The following is a 22,010-nucleotide window of genomic DNA, read 5'->3' as shown; positions in this document are numbered from 1 at the left end:
GAAACAACAGACAATCATAACATAAAAAAAATCATAATCCAGCACCTTATATAGCTCTATATCAAAATAGTATATATACATTTCGGACATCAAACTTAGCAATTGTTGGTTATTTTTAAACTACTTAGAATGTCGAGAATAATTAAATGTGATTGTTTTGATGTAAACACCATTGACGTATAGCTACCGACTTTTCGAAGATCCGCGTAGAAATCATACACATACTTCGGCTTTCATTGCGTGTGATTTTTGTTTTTTTATCCCTATCAACTATCATGTATTGATAGATTCTTGAAAGGACTTCTTGCAAAGCTGTCGTCAATTTTCAGTAATTGTTTGATCAATTTTCTATGAATATACTTTAGGAGTGAAAGAGCAAATTTCTTTTTAATAAACAATAAAGGTAAATAGGGCGTATAACGTCTTCTTTTTGTTAAACCTTAATAACTATGGTCAACAGTAAAAATGAATTTCCAAAGATGTATTAATACGGTATGTAAAAGGGGCCTTTTCACATATTTTGGCATGCATTGAAGTTTTTCATTAAATGCTTTATAATGATAAATTAAAACATTGGACCTAAAAATCTCCAGTTAAAAAACAAGCATACAATTTAAAATTGGAAACAAAAGTAACCCGAAACTGGGCTCGAACCACTGACCCCTGGAGTCCTGGAGTAAAGAGTCTCCCGCTTAGACCACTCGACCCTCCGCGCTCATGTTATGAGCGGGTGTATTTTTTCTTTATATAAGCAATCCTCGTAGTTTCCCAAAATATAACGACAACAACAGAACTTTCCAAATTGTTCAATCGTTACGCGTTGCATCGCTTTATACTTTTCAGGTTTTCAAATCGTCAAAAGATGCATATAATGAATATTTTAGAGCATGGTAAATGTTGAGTTTTACTATTTCCTCACAAATATCATAACTCAATTGCAAAACATTTTTTGTTAGTTTTGTCAATTTACCAAAACGTGAAAAGGCCCCTTTAAATATTTCAAACATAACAAGTCAATATATATAAGTCCATGCTCTGTTTGTGTGCTACGTAAACTGCGTATCATTGGAAAACGGATACGTATGTTTAAACCTGTATTGTTTCCTCAACTGACTTTCCACTAATCCCATGTCGAATGTATAACATACAGCTCATGTAAGGCTGTCCACAACAACTCTATTAAGCCAGGTTCAATACTGTTGCAAGTTGTGCTGAATTTGTGAACACAATATTTATTAAGGTGTTGCGAGTTTATATTCTATCACAGCCGCAAATAGCGCATCCAATATATAAAATTCACTAAAATATATATCAACGATACTGAAGTATTGAAGCGTTACTTGAATGCGGATTTCGAAAAAATTCAGGCAAACCGTTCAATCTGTAACATGATATTTATGTAAATATTCATTATGTTTCACATATTCACTACACCTGTATTCCATGTTGTGAGGAAAACACTACATAATATGCAACTGAAAATGGTCGTTATGTATTAGTCGCGTCATTCAGCTTTCCGGCAATTGATCAATTAGTTCAAATTAGTCATCGTTTACCATAGCAAAACTCGCTTTATGATTACGTGATGTAATTATTCGTGAGCTTGGTGTATCAACTGGAGCGGCTGCAATAGATATACTATTCAGCCTTAAGCAATGATTTCATTGTCTATGTCATGATACACAATGTGTGCATAAATACCATTTTGTGCCCGTTTAAAAGTTACTCCGAGTGCAAGATCATTGTAATGCATATGCTAGTTCAAGGGAGTCATCGTTATACCGTCAAAAACGTACTATTATTTCTCTGACGAAATACATTGTTTTCAATGAGTATTTTCTTAATAAATTATTAAAAATACGGCATTGAAATTTAACCGATGTATTCTATGTTCATTATCTACAGGTTAATGTAAATAAAGCCGCATTTGATGAGCGCATGCGTATGAATTATGCTTGTAAATTGGGTCATAAAAGGGAGGTAATGTTTCACTAAACAGGAGTGTTTACCGTACATTTTTATGATTTGAGTAAATCGCAACAAATTATAGTTAAAATGGTACTTTCCTGAACGGAGACAATTTAATTACGTGATTGTTTTCATTCAATGATGCAGTATGTATTATTCAGTCTGTATAAATAGAGTAAAATTTGGATCCAAATGTCAGTACATTCAAGAATATCCGTGATCGATGTCTCTTGAATGTTTGTTACATTTGTCGCATTAATAAACGTGAGATAATTTCAAATTGGCTAGAGAAAAAACTCGAAATTATCGTTTTATTAGTATTATTCATAATATACTGGATATGCAATACCAAAAAAACGTGTTTAATGCAATACAAAAGGTTTGACCACAATCAATACATCACATACTTCAAGAGCAGCTGGCATAAATCACGTTTATTGAACCACAAAGGACACGACCATGCACTCGTCGTAATACAGCCATGTCTTACCTCACCAGATTTGTTCGTTTTCCATACTCTGTCGTGTTCTTGCTCGCTACAGTTTAAACATTCAAAATAAAACAATATACGGTCAACGTGCTGGGGAAGTCGATCGTGTTGACGGCTTGTGACGTCAAGAGAGGCCATAATAGCGGCGCAGCGCGCGAGTAGCGGGAAGACGGTCTTTTTATTGTAAGCACTCCCTCGGCAGAGAAACCTTGTCCTTTTAAGGGAAACTAGGCATGAATTGTATTTAAACTGTCTTTCAAGTCACGTTAAAATATCAACGGCCACCGTGTACTCGTCCATTTGGATCAAAGTTATTTCATTGGCGAATACCTGGGAACTCGATGTAAATTTGACCTACTTAGTCTCAAAATTAAATATTTTCCATGAAAGGTCACAGGGGCAAGTTTGAAAATAATGGTGTCGTGTACTTCTGAATTAAACGCTCACTTTAAAGAAGCACTACGTACCTTCTTCTACGCGTAATCGCCATAAAAGCCCCATAGGGTAACAGATAATCCACTGTTTAGAGATAGCATGACGAACTTATAGAATATTCAAGCCACATTACAGAGTAATGTGTGCTGACACAGATGCGTCACGAGAAATTCTCAGTTTACTCTCTAGTCGCCTAATTGTGATTTTCGCCGTCCCATCGGTTTCGAGAATACTTTTTAGGGCGGGTTTACTGGCGACTATTATTTTTTATTTTCCACGGTCAATGACGTGAGAGTCTACCGCAGATAGATAAACAAATATTAACAGTTTTACTATTTACGTAAGTCGGGTACCATGTTCATACCTTTAAACTTAAAGAAAAGTTACTTACGAAACGTTTAGGCAAAAGGCGAGCAATTGAATCCTAATGGCGAGTAAGTTGTGAGAACAATAGCCTTTAAACAAATTTCGCGGTAGCAATTTAATTCCAGTACATGTACATTTCTACGTATTAATATTTGCTGCTTAAAGTCCCTTCGTACGCATCTACACGGTACACATTCATTTTACATGTTATCGAAATTAATACACACGATGAGAAAGTATGGACCCATTGAAACTATATATAAAATACGTCAATTTACGACTGTGCAGAAGATAGAACGTTCGTAAAACGTTGTTGACGGGGAGGAGGAGTTACACATGAATAAAAATGAAATGGAAATAAATTAACTGAAGCATTTCATTTCAGGCGGAAAAACAATTCAATGTGGTTTGATTGAAAATTTCAAACTTTCTCGTTGATACCAATGCATTTATTATTATAATTATGGTGTTATTATTTCTTTGTTGGATTCACAGACTTTTTCTAAAATCATAAGTTGAGTTAGTGTCAATACTGTATCAAATGAGAGATTATAAATCAATATCACTTTCCTCCTCGATGTGTTTTTTTAAATCTCACCACTGTAGACAATCAAAAGTAAATTATATTGGTGTTCTCAATGTGCGTGGCCGTTCGATTGCTCCACGTTAAGAACTGTATGTCCTTTGACTGTAAGTAATATTAACTACATTCAAAGAGCGATCAACTGAAGTGCCTTTAGCGCTTTGATTTCTTCTGTTCTTCTTCCCTGGCAAGTTGCTTTTAAACGCGTTCCTGTTTTATTAGTTGTTCGCTTGCGAACAGCTAAGGTTAGTACCACACGTTTTAAGCCAGTTTTCTTTGCTGCGATAAACTTGATAACTGCCGCAACTGCCGCATCCGCGCCGAGAAAGATTTGTATAATTTATGCAAGAGGATTGAGTTGTTCAACTATATTCATTCACAAATGGAAACATAATGTAAATATCGTGTTAAATGGAATATTTTCAACGGATCGTATACAGAAAATAATAAATAAACAATATTTGAATCATTCATGTCTTCGAAGAGAACGTTTATGAATGATTAAAATAGTCCATTATTTGCTGCGTTCTTATCACGTGGTATTTTTGCGCAGCACAGGACATTGATAATCAAAGGCTATTAATAGACACGGGAATATAAAACTAAAGCTGATCAACTAGTATAGTGGATATCCAGAGTCGAATACACTATCACGTTTCTGTTGCGAAACATCGTTGATAGTGCTTGCCAATCTCTTGCACGACGGTTGCATTACATTCACCTCTGTGATTGGATCAAAACGGGCTATTTTTATGAAAGCGTCTCATTCATGTCATGATCATTCAAAGCGTTCATCATGGAGGTTACAGTATTCTAAACAATCTCTTGCACGACGGATACATTACAATCACTGCATTAAAGAAAACCATATCATACCATAATATCTTATATCAGTCTTAATTCATTATTATAAAATTGATTGTTTTATGTTAATAAACCTACATACCTACATACGTCGAAGCAATGTCTAACGTCACTCAATAAAAATTATGTTCAATTGTTTTCATTTGTGAAATGCGTGGAATGATTCAATCTGCGTAAATGGGCAATAAAATAGTTCCAAAGAGTTGCATTAAAACTTGCACGTTTTTGCACGATGTATCGTAAGTTTTAAATTCCTATTTCATTATTTTACGCCTCTGATCCTAAAATATTCAAATTAAACATACTTTGAATGCGTTTGTTCGGTTTTGCCCAGTTTCTGGGCAATATGGCATGCTGAGCCTTTCGCATAGGTGTATGTGAGAGCACGGAAAGACAACTCTACGTGGAGATTGAGTGTTTGCTAGTACAACGTGGTAAACAAGCATATGTGTTGGACACGTTTCTTTTGTTCTCAACAGGAAGTGGCGATCTCTTCTATATTTTTAATTGCACGGGTGATAACAACGCAATAGTATACAGTTAAGTTTGTTAAATTTCACAGTTCTCAATTTATAAACAGTTTAACATGAGTACACCAATAACTACATGTATACTATAGACAACGACAAAAACTGCTTTAAAATCGCTTAAGCCGAATATAAAAACAACTAAATAATACAAGAGACATCTTTAAAAAATATATCGGGCGTAAATGCTGACTTTGAAATAAAGTTTGAAATAAACGTTTCTAAACAATCATATTGATAACAAAAGTTTAACTTTTGTGTGTTTTTTTCACTCGTTAGTCGCTGTTTTACCGCATGAAATGTGTGTTATAATTGTAAAACAACAGATTTGTTTTAGCAGAAACAAATTATACGACGGGAGTTCACATTATATATTTCCTCACATGAATTATTACGAGTTTATTTCTTCACCATCGAACTATTTCGTATGTTAATACTTGATCAACACGCAGTTTTCTTGCGACAGATTCAAATCACACTTTCATAGCCGTGTCATGCGAATATGGGTCTTACGGGGCTTCGGCTAGCGTAGCTTTAGCCCAGCCTCTGCATCTGCACTGTCTGGTTAGGGGCGATACTGTAGACTATAAAATCACTCAATGTTTTATGGTCTCATTATGTATCTCCTGATCAGACTGAGAGATGCGCAGACTGGGTGGGTCTGTCATAAGCATATGGCATAAAACCCATTTTTGCATGACGCGGGTTTTAAAATATCTCATTTTAATTTTAAATTTCTCATTTTAGCACAATGATTTTAGATATAATATTGAATGCAACATAGCAAATATAGCAAACTAGCAAATAAGGGTAGCCTATTCAGGCGTTAAGGAACGATATCCAGAAGTGCTGACCGAGTACGGCAAACATTTGTGGTTAGATAATTAAACGACGTTCCTCTTATCGAGATACATGTACTATACTATTTCGGTGGTGTTTGTGTTCTCATTTTGAAAACAAAACTGTGTTTGTCGATAGTCAACTATGTCTTTCCCTTGCGATTTAGTGGCCGAGAACAGAAATTCTGTGAGATTGATTTTAACGTGTAATTGTAACTGAGTCACAACTTCAACTTAGCGAACAACTTCAATGCCTTCAGCTCTTTGATCTTAACCTTGTTCATCCTGCTCCATCATCCTCTTCCTCTAATCGTCTTCCGAAGCTCGCTGTGCATCTCGACGTTCGTTCAGGCGGAATTTTCTGGTTAAGGACGATACTGTAGATTATAAAATCACTCAATGTTTTATGGTCTCATTATGTATCTCCTGATCAGACTGAGAGATGCGCAGTGGGTCTGTCATAAGCATATGGCATAAAACCCATTTTTGCATGACGCGGGTTTTAAAATATCTCATTTAATTTTAAGTTTCTCATTTTAGCACAATGCTTTTAGATATAATATTGAATGCAACATAGCAAATATAGCAAACTAGCAAATAAGGGTAGCCTATTCAGGCGTTCTGGAATGATGTCTAGAAGTGCTGACCGAGTACGGAAAAACATTTGTGGTTAGATAATTAAACAAGTTTCTTCTTATCATGATATATGTACTATACTATTTAGGTGGTGTTTGTGTTCCTATTTTGAAAACAAAACTGTGTTTGTCGATAGTCAACTATGTCTTGCCCTTATGATTTAGTGGCCGAGTACAGAAATTCTGTGAGATTGATTTTTAACGCGTTATTGTAACTGGGTCACAACCTCAACTTAGCGAACAACTTCAATGCCTTCAACGCTTTGATCTTAGTCTTTTTCATACTGCTCCATCATCCTCTTCCTCTAATCGTCTTCCGAAGCTCGCTGTGCATCTCGACGTTCGTTCAGGCGGAATTTTATCTCGTTCCTATCGGAGGAAAACCATTGTTAAACCATATTATGCGATTTGATATGGCACGTGACAATAATAACAAAAATGTTAATGCACAGTGGTACATACAACATGTGCATTGCTGCTGAATGTAGAATAATGTTGTATAACGGTAATTATATACCTACGCCGTTACATCAAGTCCTTCAGTATTTCGTCAGCACTTATGACACGTCCCTCTGTAACTATTCTTATTTTTATGAGCTGCAGGTTTGGACGCTGGAGGTACTAGAATGCCAGCAAGTGACTTGGGCACTAGACACGCCTTGACCAGAGTTTATTGTTAACCGTCCATAGTCCTTGCACGCCTGGGCCTAGTTGTGCTATGAAAATAACACATATGTTCATAATATAAAAAAAAACAATAAAAACATATGAGGATGTATGTAATATGTAAATCTTTTTTTACCAGACGTTTTTCCAGATAGTTATCTTGCAGGTGAACTGTACCATTATTATCGTGCAGAGCGGGAAACATTGCCGGTATAAGCTGTGAAATTTACGATTTGAATGTACTAAGCATTTGATCAGCAAATACATAGGTTCAACTATGTTTTTAATTTAATCACGATGTTTCTTAAAAAGACTTTGAATGAAAATACAAACTAAAAAAACTCTAATAATTTCACTAAATTAATTATTCCATAACTATGGATCTTAGTTGATATAGATCCCGTTTGAGATGTAAAATAACTTCCTTGTTACGGTTTGTCTTGTATACAGTACTGGGTGAGGGTTTTGTCAAGGAAGTCAATAAATGAGTTTATGACATCCTCCCTGGAGATTGAGGAACGTTCCGAATCCAAACTCCTGGGCGTCCATTCATGAAGTTCCGGGTGACGGAACAATTTTCGGAACCATGCACATGACGGCCCATTCTCTTACTAATTGTACGGATTTGTCCTACCTGTACATCAATTCGAAAATAAATCTACATAATATTATATAATGCAACACTAACTGTAATATGGGGGCAGAACCTTATTATGAAGGTGTATATGAAGCAATATACGTGTCCAGGGTAAATGAAACAGTGATGGATAAAACAACCGGAATTAGAGTGCATACTTTAACTTGTAACCATAAATAATCTAACCAACCTGCTTTTTTCTTAATGATTTTCCAAAAATAAACACTGGTGCTGTTTCGTGTCATGGGAAAACCATGATCCGACATCTGAAGAGATAATTAACAAGAGCCCGCTCTTTCTCGTTGTTTATTAGGCTCATATGACATGTGCGTGACACGCCAACACGCCCATATCTGACAATGTACTACGTGTTAAATTGAAATCCAGTAAAGCGACACTTTTATTTATTTGTATACTGCTTAACAGCAGACAAGGCAAGCTGCAACAATGTTCTTTCCATTGATTTCATTTTTTTCTTCAATTTGATCCATGTGTACAATACGGTCCAATTGTAATAAAGACACATATTTTTACAAAGATGCTTTATTGGTCGTTTAACCGATGCTAGCATCCAATAATGTTGCATCCAATGTGGGGTTTATTCGTACAATAAACATGCAAACATCAACATAGATGTTATACTATTCAATATTAAATATTTCGAAACACAGCTATTACAAACGTATCAAAGGCGAAAATCCTAACAGTGAATTTAAAATGGTAAATAAGATTTGTTTCCCACCAATAAACTAGTTATATGGAAGTATTTAATATTGATAAGAACATGCATACATGTGTGGCGAACTTTGAAAACATAGTAAACTGCTGTGAGTTCCATAAGATTTTCATCGCTGCAGATAAATTGCTAAACAATACAAATCTTTGCGTTGGCAATGTTATAACTCGGTCAATATCATATTAACTTAATTTTCAATAGTAACATATAATTTGTATCAATTCAGACACCATCAAGGCATCAAGAGTATATATAAACAACGTTAAACACAGGTCTGATAATCTATTGTATTTTCTTATTTTAATTAATTAATGCACATTTCTTATCTTCAAACTTAGTATAATAATATATCATTTTGATCGAAATGCGCTGTGTAATGTATATGACATAAATAAATATTATATCAGTTCTTTGTGTTATTTGACAGTATCAACCGGTGCGACTTAACAGGTTATACAAAAAACAATGTTCACACGCTGCCAACACATTTTAAAGTTAAGAGGGAGAAAATAAAATAGAAACATTCAGGCATACCCCAGCTGTTCTGACGTGCCTTGCCCGATAGAAATAGTCTCCTTCTCAGAATAGGTTTTGACGGAACGGCCTAAATGAATAATTGTTGTAGTCGGAAGTAATATACACGTTTTGTCTGTCTAGTAATTAATGAAATCCACAATGGCCTCCACACTACGGCCATCTAATACATCAGTTGCCCTCACTCTTATTTCCGTGTCTCCAAACATCATTTCAGTTCGTAATTCTCTTCTTTGGCCATCTGGGACATCATCGCCTAACCTCAGAGTCAAAGTTCCACACATGCGGACGCCTTCTTCCGTGATGAAACCCACATGAGGCTGATCGGTGCAGTAAATATTTATCGTGGTCGCAGTCTGCGTTCTTCGTACAGGTGTATACCGCCTAACGATGCATTCACCGAGTTCAACGGATTGGTTGACCTTGACATACAGACAGACAGACAGACAAAATGTTTTATTGACGTAAACTTTCCTTTTTTTATTACATTCAACACATCTTTATATCAAAGTGGGTACAAATACGCATAGCCAAGTATCAAAATTATCGTTGGAGATTAGTATTGATAAATTAATAAAATTTAACTGTACAATGAGAATTGTTAAAGTAATTATAAGTAAACATTTGGAATGGTTAATTAAATCGTTGCATTGTATTAAAATAACGAATAACAAAATATGCAACTAAAATATATTACCTTAACAAAGGTGTCAAACACGTCGGTGCACCAGTGGACGTTGTCCTTGGTTACACGTTTCTCCTCCGGGTGTATTTTCTCGTTGAAGCGGTGAAGGACGCCAACTCCGTAGGTCAAGCAAGAGCAACGAGAATTCACAATGTGCGGATCCATGCCGAAACAAACGGCACCTAATATTGAGAATAGTGCGTGCAAAGAGTAATTGACATCTAACTTTAGTACTAAGTTAACGTCCCTTACTAGGTGTTTGCTGGAATTCTCCAACATATAAAATATTTAAAGGACAGACATAACCATTTTATAAAATGGAAGATCAAACCATAGCAATGAGAAAAATATGCAGAAAACACATCATATTAATTTGAATTCAGTTATCGAATCGTTTCACGATACAAAAATAAACTAGTGTACCTTTTAACACCGCCATAGCGACGCCCGGTGGAATGATAATCTTCATCAGCGCCCCGAAATCCTTGCGCATCTCATGCTGTATAATGGATGACTCCGCGAACCCACCGGCTAGGAACATGTAGGTGACGTCTGAAATACGGACACTTGCATATACATTATATTAAAACGTACGCTACTGTATGGCGTTGGCTTTACTTCTCTGTGTATAAGTTTATATTAATACTACTGATAAAGGCTTTGGGCGAAACATGTTTATTGTTTAAGAATTTATATCAACAAATGTATTGTGTTGGTACAGTATATATTAAAAATTGTATTGAACTTCATACACAGTATGTGCAATTGAAATGCAAATACATGGAAATGCAATACACATGCTTCAACCTTTGCATGTTTTTCAATTAGAACTTTTTAGAAATAGTTATCATAAATGAACGTGAAAACCATTCACAAGTCACAGCACTTGTTTGCGAAGTTAGTATTATTTCAACACGCGCCATTAATTTATTTTTTAGAGAAACATTACGACAGACATAATTATGGATAAGGTAAAACTGAATGTGAGCCTCGTCCTAGGAAAACAGTGCTTCAAGCTTGTCAAAAGTCCGCAAAGGCTAATCAGGAACGACACCTTCCGCCTAGACTGGATTTTCGTTTAAACAAAAAAGTACATAAAGCGGAAAGTGCCGATCTCAATTAGTATGTGCGGGCTACCTTTCGCACATTCAGTAAGCCCCATTTTCCAATAGCGAGGCTCATTTATTGAGACCTGATAACCGACGATTATTGAGCACGTCGCCAATCGCTTGTTTGATACGGTCCACTGTAGGGAGAAACAGTCGCCGCATTACAATGGGCGAGAGTCGCAACGTCCCGTTTGCCGTTACCGTTATGTCCAGATCTCCATATTTACGTATGGCCGTTTCGACAGAGCATCCCTGTAAAAACAATGATAATTTATTTTGAGGCTAACAAAATATAAGCCAAAGATGTGTGGAGATTTGGTCCGGTGAAAATGCATCACTTTTGTCTCGGCGGTTTCGAGTAATTATCTGTAAAATCAATATTCGTTCTACAGACACGTGTATAAGTGTAGATAGTTTAATCAGATCTTAGCTGGTAATTAAATTAAGATGTGACCACAATTTATGCGCCTATTGTAATATAATATCATCATGATTTATGCGTGAGAATACACTACTTTGTTTCCAAGATTTGGATTGGTTTGTAAAATATAAAGTTAAAGTATTTCTTTGTAAAATATGCAGCTAAGTATTTATAACAGAGAAATTCGTGTGTTGGAACTGCTACGATCGTACGGTCGCTACGGTCGATTAAAATGATTTAGAAATCCAATTAGAAGACGTACGTAGTAATCCGATTATTAAAATTCAGATTTAGATTTGAATAGGTATTATGTCAGCAACATCCGCAGTATCATTCAGATAACACTGCTTTTGAGTTCGGATGTCTACGAGGTCAGCAATGACAACCTATAAGAGCAAAGAAACGATGAAGCGTTTATGGGCCGATAATAATGATACTAAAACACAGAACTCTAATATTAGACACATAATCTTACATACATGTTTGCAATGAAAACTATGGAATCATTTTGATGCGCCAAGGTTCTTGCTTATTGTTGAGTTGTTAAATTATTGCTTCGCTCGTTGTTAAGATTTAACCTAAAGATCCGTTTGTAGTGTTATGTGCGAATTTTTTTCGTTGGGACCCGAAATTAAGCTTTCATTTAAATCTTAATAAACTTTGATGGACCAGTTATAAAACATATAAAACAGATGTAATGACAAATGCAGAAGCTAAACAGGAGTTAACAACATCAACATAAGAGCAATATTATTACTCTGCACTTTTTGACGAAATCGATGAACGCGTACGGTAGAGTCACGGATATACTGGATGATCTGTACGGACTCGCCGTTCGTTTCCGAGACTCGAAAATAGCCATCAGCTCCACCCAGACAGTAGGCTTCTTTCGCTTGAATTGTAGGAGCAGGTCCGGTCCAAAAATAGCCCCCAATAGCGTTTCGAATTCTTCGTCTACACCTAGTAGTTACGCATGTAGTCATAAAATCAGTTTATATATTGCAATTAACATTTTAAAGAATTAACAATTAAATTAAACATATAACTATAAAAAGATTGGTATAATAATTCAGATAGTTGTTTACCATTTTTACACATTTTATTTTTGCGCAATAGTTTTCATTTATCTTACATCAGTCAAGCTTTAAAGCTATCCTTGTTTAACACAGTGCATTCAACGTTAGTCAACAATGAAAGGTGATGTTCAACTCGATCATATACGGAATCCGGATAGTTCCATCTATAATCTCGCCCTTCTATCATCAAGGGCGGCACTAGACACACGAAGCGATACACGATATTTTTCGCGACAGTCGCGGCGACGCACGATATTTATCGCGACAGTCTTGGCGACGCACGATATTTGTCATGACAGTCGCAGCGACGCAATATATATTTTACACGATTTCTAACACGGCACGTGCCAAATTTCATATAAACAAAGAAGAAAATCGTCCATGGGTTATTCTGCAACAAATTATGGGCGGAGCTTATACACTGAAAGCACGCGCTGTAGCTAAACAAAACACACCGATACATTTTCCACCAGCGTAATAATCCGGTATTTTATGAATAAAAGCGGATCTGATAGACAGAACAGCCGAAAGTTATTTTTATGGGCGGAACTTCACATAAAATAGTACACAAGAAAAATAAGATGCATTGTATAAATCTTTAGTAAAAACCGTGTTAGAATCGAAATAATTCGTGTAAGTTATAGTTTGTTGTCGAATAACCCACGCCGGAAGTTTAGATGCGAGGTTTCAAATCACTCGTGCTCCGCACTCGTGATTAAATCCCTACGCATCTAAACTTCCGGCCGTGGGTTATTCGACAACAAACTATAACGTACACGAATTATTTCTTAAATATCGCCCTTGTGTAGGTAGCCCAAAAGGCGATATATCATGTTAAATATAGCGTGCTTCGCCGCGACTGTCGCGCAAACTATCGTGCGTCGCCACGACTGTCGCGAAAAATATTGTGTATCGCTTCGTGTATCTTGTGTCGCCATTGATGAAAGAAGGGTGAGATTATAGATGGCACTATCCGGATTCCTTAATCATATTGATGTATACCGGTACTCTAATGCTCTAACGCGAAAGCAACTTTAAACAGCAGAAAATGCAGCGGAGTCGGTGACGCTCTATACCACAAAGCGTATCCACACAGTCTCTCCGCTAATGAGACTACGAAACCTTGCCTGACTGACAGGGTAGCTCCTGACCAGATTGCGTGACATAGGAGCTTATTTAACGTGATTTTACGATATTATGATCCATATATAATACATTTAACGAAAATAAATTTAACTGTTCTATCTTTTCCTGAAGTCCTGTTAAATATACTGTCGTTGAACACAAGTTGTGCGATCTTATACACATATTTGTGCGGCCCGTCCGTTGCTCTGTTTAACTCTTTTAGTTGCCCGCACTTTAAAATGGGGTTTAATACATTATCGAAATGTGTTGTTCCGAATAAGCCAGTGCAGTCCGCGTAGGCTAATGAGACAACGTTTGCCGTTTGTAAAGCATTTTTCGTTTAAATGAAGTCTCTACTTTGCGAAAATCCAGTTTAGTGTCGTACCTGTGCATTCCCCCCAGGCTAATCTGTGACGACCCTTTGTGCAAATGCATAAAACCCCATTTTCACAATGCGCTCTCTTACCAACCGATCCGTGCGCCCCGCCAGTGGCCCGGTGGAGTTCTTTTAATTTCCCGCCAGCAACAATCTCGTGAACCGTGATGTCTACTGTTCCCCCTCCACAGTCCACCACCATGTATCGGGTACCTGTTGGAGAAACACTGATGCTTTCACATGCGGGAACTTAATAACCCATTTACACTTTTAAAAAAGCAATAGTGCTCGTGATAGTTATCACTTGGGCAAGCTATATTTACCGAGTTCATTCATGATAGTAGACCCGTTCGGAAATAATGGTTAACACGTTCGCTTGTAGGGATTTATAAAGAATATTTTATGTATCCCCAGCACGAACACTCATGTGACCACACTTAAAAAAATAATCAGTGTATATATCATAGAGAGAAAAAAATACCACATAATTCAGGAAGAATGTTTTTTATTGAATAGTCGATAGTTTGATATATTTCCCATCGCTATTTTTTTAAGAAATTTGTTTAAAAAAGATCATCCGTAAAATGTTAACGCCGTGTCTGCTCTTTAATTGCGCAGCGCGCTCCCATTCTGCATGCGACTAAATACAGCTATGGTACAATACATCAAGTTTAATTGCATCGGCATCTGAATCTCTTGTCATCGCTGTTGATCAGAGGCTTAATAAATTTCGGATGAGAATTCAAGAAAAACAGTAAAAGCGTTTCAAGAGAAAGCTAATGAAAATATCTGCTACAGTGTTTCTATTTTATTTATTTCGTCCAACCAAAATCAGATATTCAGCCGTATTGAACCAAAAACAATATAAAAGTAATGGAATGTTCGAAAAACAGATACAATATCTAAAGTAATATCAAAGATATGTTATAATTACCAACATGTATGGGGTTCCCGAATCTATAGAAATGGATGAAGCAATAGATAAGAATGATTCTTCGTTATCTATCAATTTTAATAGCTCAATTGCTCCATCAAAGAAATTAATAAATAGATACAAAAATCTTTATGTACGTACCTTGCTCAAGGTCGTTTGGCACCATACATATCTCAGTGCTGCTAAGTTCCGGCAGACTGCGAGAAGACGCGCGAGACGCGTTGATCGTCTCACCCAACTTCCGGTAGGTTTCATCTGCTGATAACATTTGAAATATCCGCAGGCGTCTACAGTAAATGGATGCTGCTTCCGGTTCCAGAGATATCAGCAGACGGTCGGGAGAATCTCTGGTGACAATTCCCGCCTAAAGATTAATCAAATAAATGTATTTCACACTTTTTTTCTAATTTATTTGATGTTTCTGTTCATTTTATATAGAAATGAAATACATAACAATGCATATGATTAAAAGAAATTTAGAAAATTACACTTGAAAGATAATAAATTATTTACATTTTTAAATGTAAGATACAAAAAGGTATTAGACGTCGTAGTTTTAATAACAACATTCATTTTATAAAAATATTCACTACACAGTGAAAAGAAATATATTTTGTGAACAAAGGTAGACAATCCAATATTCGTGCGTTGCAGCTACATATCATTTGTTGTCAACCTTTTATACTTAAAACAATATGATTCGCATTTTAAAACGAATTGTATGAACTAGAACTATCACAATGTAATACAGTTAAAGCTATTTCGTTTCTTGGAGAAGGAGATCGCTTATGGAAGAGATCATGCTAAAAAGTAATGAAATATCCTTATAATTGTTATGATTATTAATGATGAATATGATAATTATTATCAATATTATTTATGTATTATTATAATGATACTTTTATAATAATAATTAGTATTAATACTTGTATTATTAGTATTGTAAACTAACACTAATAACAACAACGGTGGTATTGCTTTTGTTGATGATGATGAAGAAGATGATGATCATGATGATTTTTATGTTAAGAAAGATGTTGGCCAATTAAAAGATACGATAAATACTAAATAGAAATCTCAGTTACATATGACATTTTAGACCTTTGTTAAAGTGATGGCGATTAATAATAAAGTATTATAATGCGGAATCGTACCTCGTAAGCTGCCTGTCGCATAAACTGTTTCGCCGAGGCTTTCCAAATGGCTGGAACGGTTATGACCCATCTAATGACGTCAGAAGTAATGCGCATCAGCGATTGGTCCATTATCTCCTGAATAGCTAGGTCTTTAAAATAGGCCAGACTGTATGCAAATATTTTCATAGCGGATGCTTCTTTACCGGTAGAAGTTCGGAGCATCGCGTCTTGGCGAAGCTCCTGAAACCAACATATAGCGTGTTTTCTTACTTCAAGAGAAAAGTGGCTGTATGTGGGTGTGATATTCGAGACTGTATAACAAGCAATAAACAATATAATTAAAAAATAGCACAGTGTGACATAGATTTTGTGAATTACCATACGATATAATGTAGATGAACCTCGCTCTGTAAAAAGGGGGTTAAATATATGTTCGTAAAGTTTCGTACCAGATCAGGCTTTACGGACTGCATATGCTAATCTGGGACTACACTTAACGCACTTTATACCCCCTTTTCACAGAGCGAGGCTCATATGTACATGAACTCACCCCTGACTGGTGAAGGAGCATTTTAAACCGATCAAAGTACATCCATTTAAGTGAGTCCTTAGGGTCAATGTCATAGTAGTGTTCCCTGGCGGCATAACCAAACGAGTGAAACTGACCCTCGGGTGTGAGTAGGATAGTGGTCGGGATCTTCTGGTCGAACAGGCCCGGCTCGCCGCTTTCATGTCGCCGCATCAAGTGAATGATGTCTGCAAATTTAGGAATTACAGTATTCAAGCAAACGTTGTAATTGTCAATCAACTATAATATATTGCATGTTAACATACATCTGGTTGTATTTTATAGAACATACATGTGCGGTGTTGTAAAATATGGCAATTAATTTTATTTTGAGCTGTTGAACTACATGACTCAAAATCAAATATTACCTCAGTAAGAACGCGTATATTGCCTTGATTTTTTGCATGTATGTTTATGTTTTCATGTCTACATTTAGAACAGTATGCACTATAATAGCTCAATAGTTGCATAACGCTATTTGTTAAATTATATACACGTATGTGGTTTTTGCAACTGTATACCATCATTGCACATATTGTTAAATGCGTGAATAGTAAATGTTATATTTATTGCACAGTATTCTGAATACCTGGTTCATGAACAAAACTGTACGCGTATCCGCTGTACGTGGTGCCGAAATCAATGGCGATGACCACGGAGAACTCCTCGCTTGATGTAGCCCAAGCTGGTGACGCCCAGATCAAAGAACTCGAACGCGTTGGTTCTACGGCATCCCCGGCCGAGCGATGTCGCCTCCTCTCCTCCAAAGGACACGGTTTCGTGTTTAGTGTCCTCTCCTCCAAACGGCATGGCGTTGCATTTTGTGTATCCAGATTGTGTTCCTGTGCTGCTTTTTCAAGCGTTTCTAGATCGTGTCCTTCAATTGTTTCTAAATCGTATCCGACTTTTGATGTGAGTTGTGTTTCATGGATATTTTCCATCGCGGACACCAATTCTTTGGTGCTTCCAGACGTGTTCATTTTATTTTCGAATGTCTGTTCATCCGTTTCAGTCGGAACCGATTCAGATGCGGGCGATTGTTGACAAATATTGTGAATTGGAACAGGTAGTGGCTTCGGAGATGTGTGCGACTCGAAAAACAAACGTTTTAATCTCGCCATACGGCGTCTGTGTCTGGAAATAAAATCACGTCCGTATTCTTTGTTTACTGACTCTGTGCTGCTATCAAGTGACAGAGAGCTGTCGTGAGAACGGCTTCTGGAGTGTTTCGTACATGCATTTGTTGAAGAAGAATATTTTTTCAGACGACTGTCGCTTAACGGGTGGTCATGTTTTGAGTACATACCTTGACGAGCTTTCGATTTGTATATGTTTTGAACGTAGTTGTCTTCTGTTGAACTTATTTTAAAAGTAAACTCATCTGCACGTCTCTCAGTTTCTTTCCTTTGAAGAGCCATATCCACCACTTTAGACGTTATAACGTTTTTGCCTGCTGTTGTACTGTTCAGAAATTCGTCCGTTGTTTCACATTTCATTTTCGCATCATTGGTTTCGTTTACAGACCCTATAATTTTGCCGTGAGATTTGCTGCATGCGTTTCCACCTGAATTCGAACACTTACTAGTATCGCCACATGTTTCTCTATTCAACTGTTGTTTATCCATGTTCGTATTCATGTTGTTTGTATCATCGACAGAATGCTGAATCGCACTGTGTTGCTTTAGACAGTCCTTTGACTTATCTTGGTTGCGAACTGTTTGTTCGGGGCTAGGGAGTTTATATTTCGTGACATCCAACGGGTGGTCGGAATGACTTTCTGTAAAGTAACCACTGCAATATGTTCAATTATGGATATACAAGCAGAGTAAGAATATACCGCTGCGTAGTAAATTGGTTATTCCTGTTAATAAAATGATTTAAGGTTCAAACCTACTTAAATATAACCTTTATAGTTTTACATTATGTTGATTTTTATAATTGCAACATAAATTGTTCTTATGTTGAACTGCTTCAAAAGATGTTTTTCCTTCAAACGTCCCAGGTTAAATACAATCTTCATGTTTACAGTACAGCAGGCTAACTTCGTCAATACCGCTTGCTGATGTTATACCCCCGCTGGTCAGAAGTGAAACTGAACTCGTCCATTAAATAAATACTTTTTTAAAGATGATATTTGTTTAAAAAATATAATACGGGATCGAAATGTCTCTTCAAGACACAGTTTCTGTAGTGTTTCTGTCAGCCTTAGAGCAATGTTGAAGCCAAATCACGGATACCATCTGCAGAGTGACGGTTTATTTGGTTTGACATTTTAAACAGCAAAATTGCATTGTTGACAAAAGTATCATTACATGGCTGATATAGGTCTCGTCTTATTTAGCGAAGTCATTTATCATTAATGCTACTTATTTTTATAGGAATGTTTTCCGCGGGCGCGTTAAAGTGAGTAGTATTAATGAGATCTTTACACATGAAATGTAAATTAAGTACGGCTTTAAATATACGCACTATCGATACTAAATAATGCACTCAATGCATGAAGAACGGAAATATGAGTTTAAATACGTGTGCACATATTTTGGAAATATCGTCGATTTGTTACTATTCATATTTACACATATAATTATCAGCAACACATCAATATTATGAAAACGCTTAAACGTGTCATTCAAAGCTTAAGATCAATACATTCGAGCCTTTCAATGTGAAATCCGGGCTTAATGCTTAATGCATGTACCTGTCGTCTGTCGTCTCTGACTAGCATGTTCAGTCCGCACAGGCTAATCAGAGATGACTTAATTTGGGGATGCACAGGTTACTGCGGGACAAAACGTTTTACACATGTATTAAACCCCGTTTTCACAGATTGAGTCTTCTTGTGTGTTATTATTACCAATACAATAGTAAATACTATCATATTTCATAAATTTACCTCGTTAAAACAAATTAACAGACAAGACATCATTAAAATACCAATTAATAAACGGTCAGTTGCAGTTGCGAGGACATCTGTATAGTGCCTAATGCCCCCCCCCCCCCCCCCCCCCCCTATCCTGAAGTATTGAAATACGCGCGAAGTGATTCGAACGGTGTGTTCTACCTTAACAATATCATCCGATGATATGACTTTCCATTGCAACATTTACGCAGGGCAAATGCACTCTTTTTAAAACTTACCCATCAATTAAGCTCGCGTCGATGTAAATATTTTACCATTAACCCATTTATGCCTAGTGAACTCACCCATCCTTCTAAATTGGATCAATTTATTTCCAAAATTGGGGATGTCTAGTATATTTATTTCTATATTTAGAATATTTCTGACAGAAATTCCTTTAAGCAAACAGCGCAGACCTTTATGCGGCGTCTCATCTGGGTCTACGATGTTTGCCAAGGCATTTTTTTCTAGACGCTAGGCATAAGTGGGTTATAAGAAAATTTATATAATAAAATGCGCCAAACATATCGGAAGATAACTATTACCGTATTGTGTACTTTTCTCCCGAATTAGCTATTCAGTACCGATATAACGAGCAATTTCTATGGACAAACGGCATGTTGTGCACACTGTTGTTACAATAACTGCAGTTTATATAGCATGAATATTTACCGTACAGATACGTGAACAACAATTTCACTGTTGGAACTTGCAAAACAAGAAAATTGATATGACAGATTATCAAATAATAAAACAAAACTATACAATTAGTCAATACATTTTAAGTTTTTTTTTAATGTGATATATTTAATTTGTAAATGTCTGAAAATACATACGTATCTTGCAAATTTAATAATATTTCTGCAATTAGATGGCAGATTAGTTTGTAATATTGTCATACAAAAATAAGCCGCAATGAACAAACCTGATTTGTCTGGTGTTACATCTAACACGCGAGCAACTTCATCCGGAAGTTCAATCATCCTATTTCTTATGTAAATAGGTCCATAATACGACACGTGTCGCTGTTGAGCACTTTCACTAAAAGAAGTCATCATAGAATCTTTTCCTAACAATACTATATACATTTATGCATGATAATCTCTAATGATCTTTATTTAATCAATTTTTGCTAATTTGCTTGCACAGATATCAAACCCCAATGGTCGCCCAAGAATGAGTTCTCAATTTAACAATTAAGGCTACAAATGCGTGAGGTTTACTGAGTCTGACATTCAACTTTCTCTTTTCGTATTTTAGCGCATACTGAGGCCCGGCCGAAATGCAGCACAACAATGGGTGATAACACGAGACTCGTTCTGATTAACCATTTATGCCTAATGGACTCTCTCATCCTTCTAAATTGTAACAATTTATTTCATAAATCAGGGATTTCTAGTACATTTATTTCTATATTTAGAATATTTCTTACAGTAATTCCTTTAAGCGGCGTCTCATCGGGGTCTACACTGTTTGTCAAGGCCTTTTTCTAGACGCTAGGCATAAATGGGTTAAACTGGGCCATTATTTATCAACCAATTCTTAGACTTACGAATGAAGAAGAGACTGAACGCGTTTGACTATATGAGCCCTGTTCTGAGAAAACTGGACTTAATGCATGTGCGTAAAGTGTCATCCCAGATTAGCCTGTGCAGTCAGGGACGACACTTTCCGCCTTAACTTGATTTTGGGTAAGGAGGTACTTCATTTAAACTAAAAATACCATAACAGCGGAAAGTGTCGTCCCTGATTAGCCTGTGCGGACTGCATAGACTTATCTGGGACGACACTTCACTCACATGTATTAAGCCCAATTTTCTCAGAACAAGACATATATAAAGACTCGTTAACAAAATGATGTACACGAAATATGATGAAGATTGATGCTACTAATCGCACGTTTGACGCAACATAAAGAATATTGAATATTGAATACATGTATTCCAATTTAAAGATTATTTTTTATTTTTTTTTAATTAAGCATATGGGCCCTAGGCTTTATTCATGTGCGTAATGTGTCGTTCCATACAAGCCTGTGCAATCCACACAATCTAATCAGCATGAAACTTTCGGCCTTTACTGGACTTCCTTAAAAAGACGTATAATATAAACGAGGAAATGATATTAATAATAATAATTATAATAATAAAAATGATGATGATAATAATAATTATAATAAAAATAGTAATAATATTAATCATCATCATGATCATCATGATCATCATCATGATCATCATGATCATAATGATCATCATCATGATCATCATCATCATCATCATGATCATGATCATGATCATGATCATCATGATCATGATCATCATCATCATCATCATCATCATCATCATCATCATCATCATCATCATCATCATCATCATCATGATCATCATCATCATCATCATCA

At 36.2% G+C, this 22,010-nt stretch overlaps 1 protein-coding gene across 1 annotated transcript; it reads right to left on the bottom strand.

Annotated features, from left to right (window-relative positions):
* Positions 1 to 8,303: 8,303 nt before the first annotated feature.
* On the bottom strand, positions 8,304 to 18,464 carry LOC127843144 (heat shock 70 kDa protein 12A-like). The gene is made up of 10 exons (XM_052372986.1): positions 17,300 to 18,464; positions 16,693 to 16,898; positions 16,161 to 16,382; positions 15,148 to 15,370; positions 14,163 to 14,285; positions 12,253 to 12,455; positions 11,158 to 11,326; positions 10,389 to 10,517; positions 9,978 to 10,147; positions 8,304 to 9,702 (listed from the first exon to the last, which is right to left on the bottom strand). Exons 1-10 carry the CDS (start codon positions 18,345 to 18,347, stop codon positions 9,400 to 9,402), a joined length of 2,796 nt encoding a protein of 931 aa, XP_052228946.1. The 5' UTR covers positions 18,348 to 18,464; the 3' UTR covers positions 8,304 to 9,399.
* Between the last annotated feature and the right edge of the window lie 3,546 nt (positions 18,465 to 22,010).

This window comes from Dreissena polymorpha, chromosome 8, assembly GCF_020536995.1.
Source record: "Dreissena polymorpha isolate Duluth1 chromosome 8, UMN_Dpol_1.0, whole genome shotgun sequence".
Classification (NCBI taxonomy): Eukaryota; Metazoa; Mollusca; class Bivalvia; order Myida; family Dreissenidae; genus Dreissena; species Dreissena polymorpha.
Note: the sequence above shows the minus strand (reverse complement) of the source record. Positions and strands in the feature narration are given on the sequence as shown.

Coding starts and splice junctions, on each gene's coding strand:
- LOC127843144 (XM_052372986.1), bottom strand. CDS start 18,347: ATGAATACGAACATGGATAAACAACAGTTGAATAGAGAAACATGTGGC. Junction 12,456..14,162: donor CGGGGCGCACGGATCGGTTG/GTAAGAGAGCGC, acceptor CGTAACTACTAG/GTGTAGACGAAGAATTCGAA. Junction 10,148..10,388: donor CGCTATGGCGGTGTTAAAAG/GTACACTAGTTT, acceptor TCTCAATATTAG/GTGCCGTTTGTTTCGGCATG.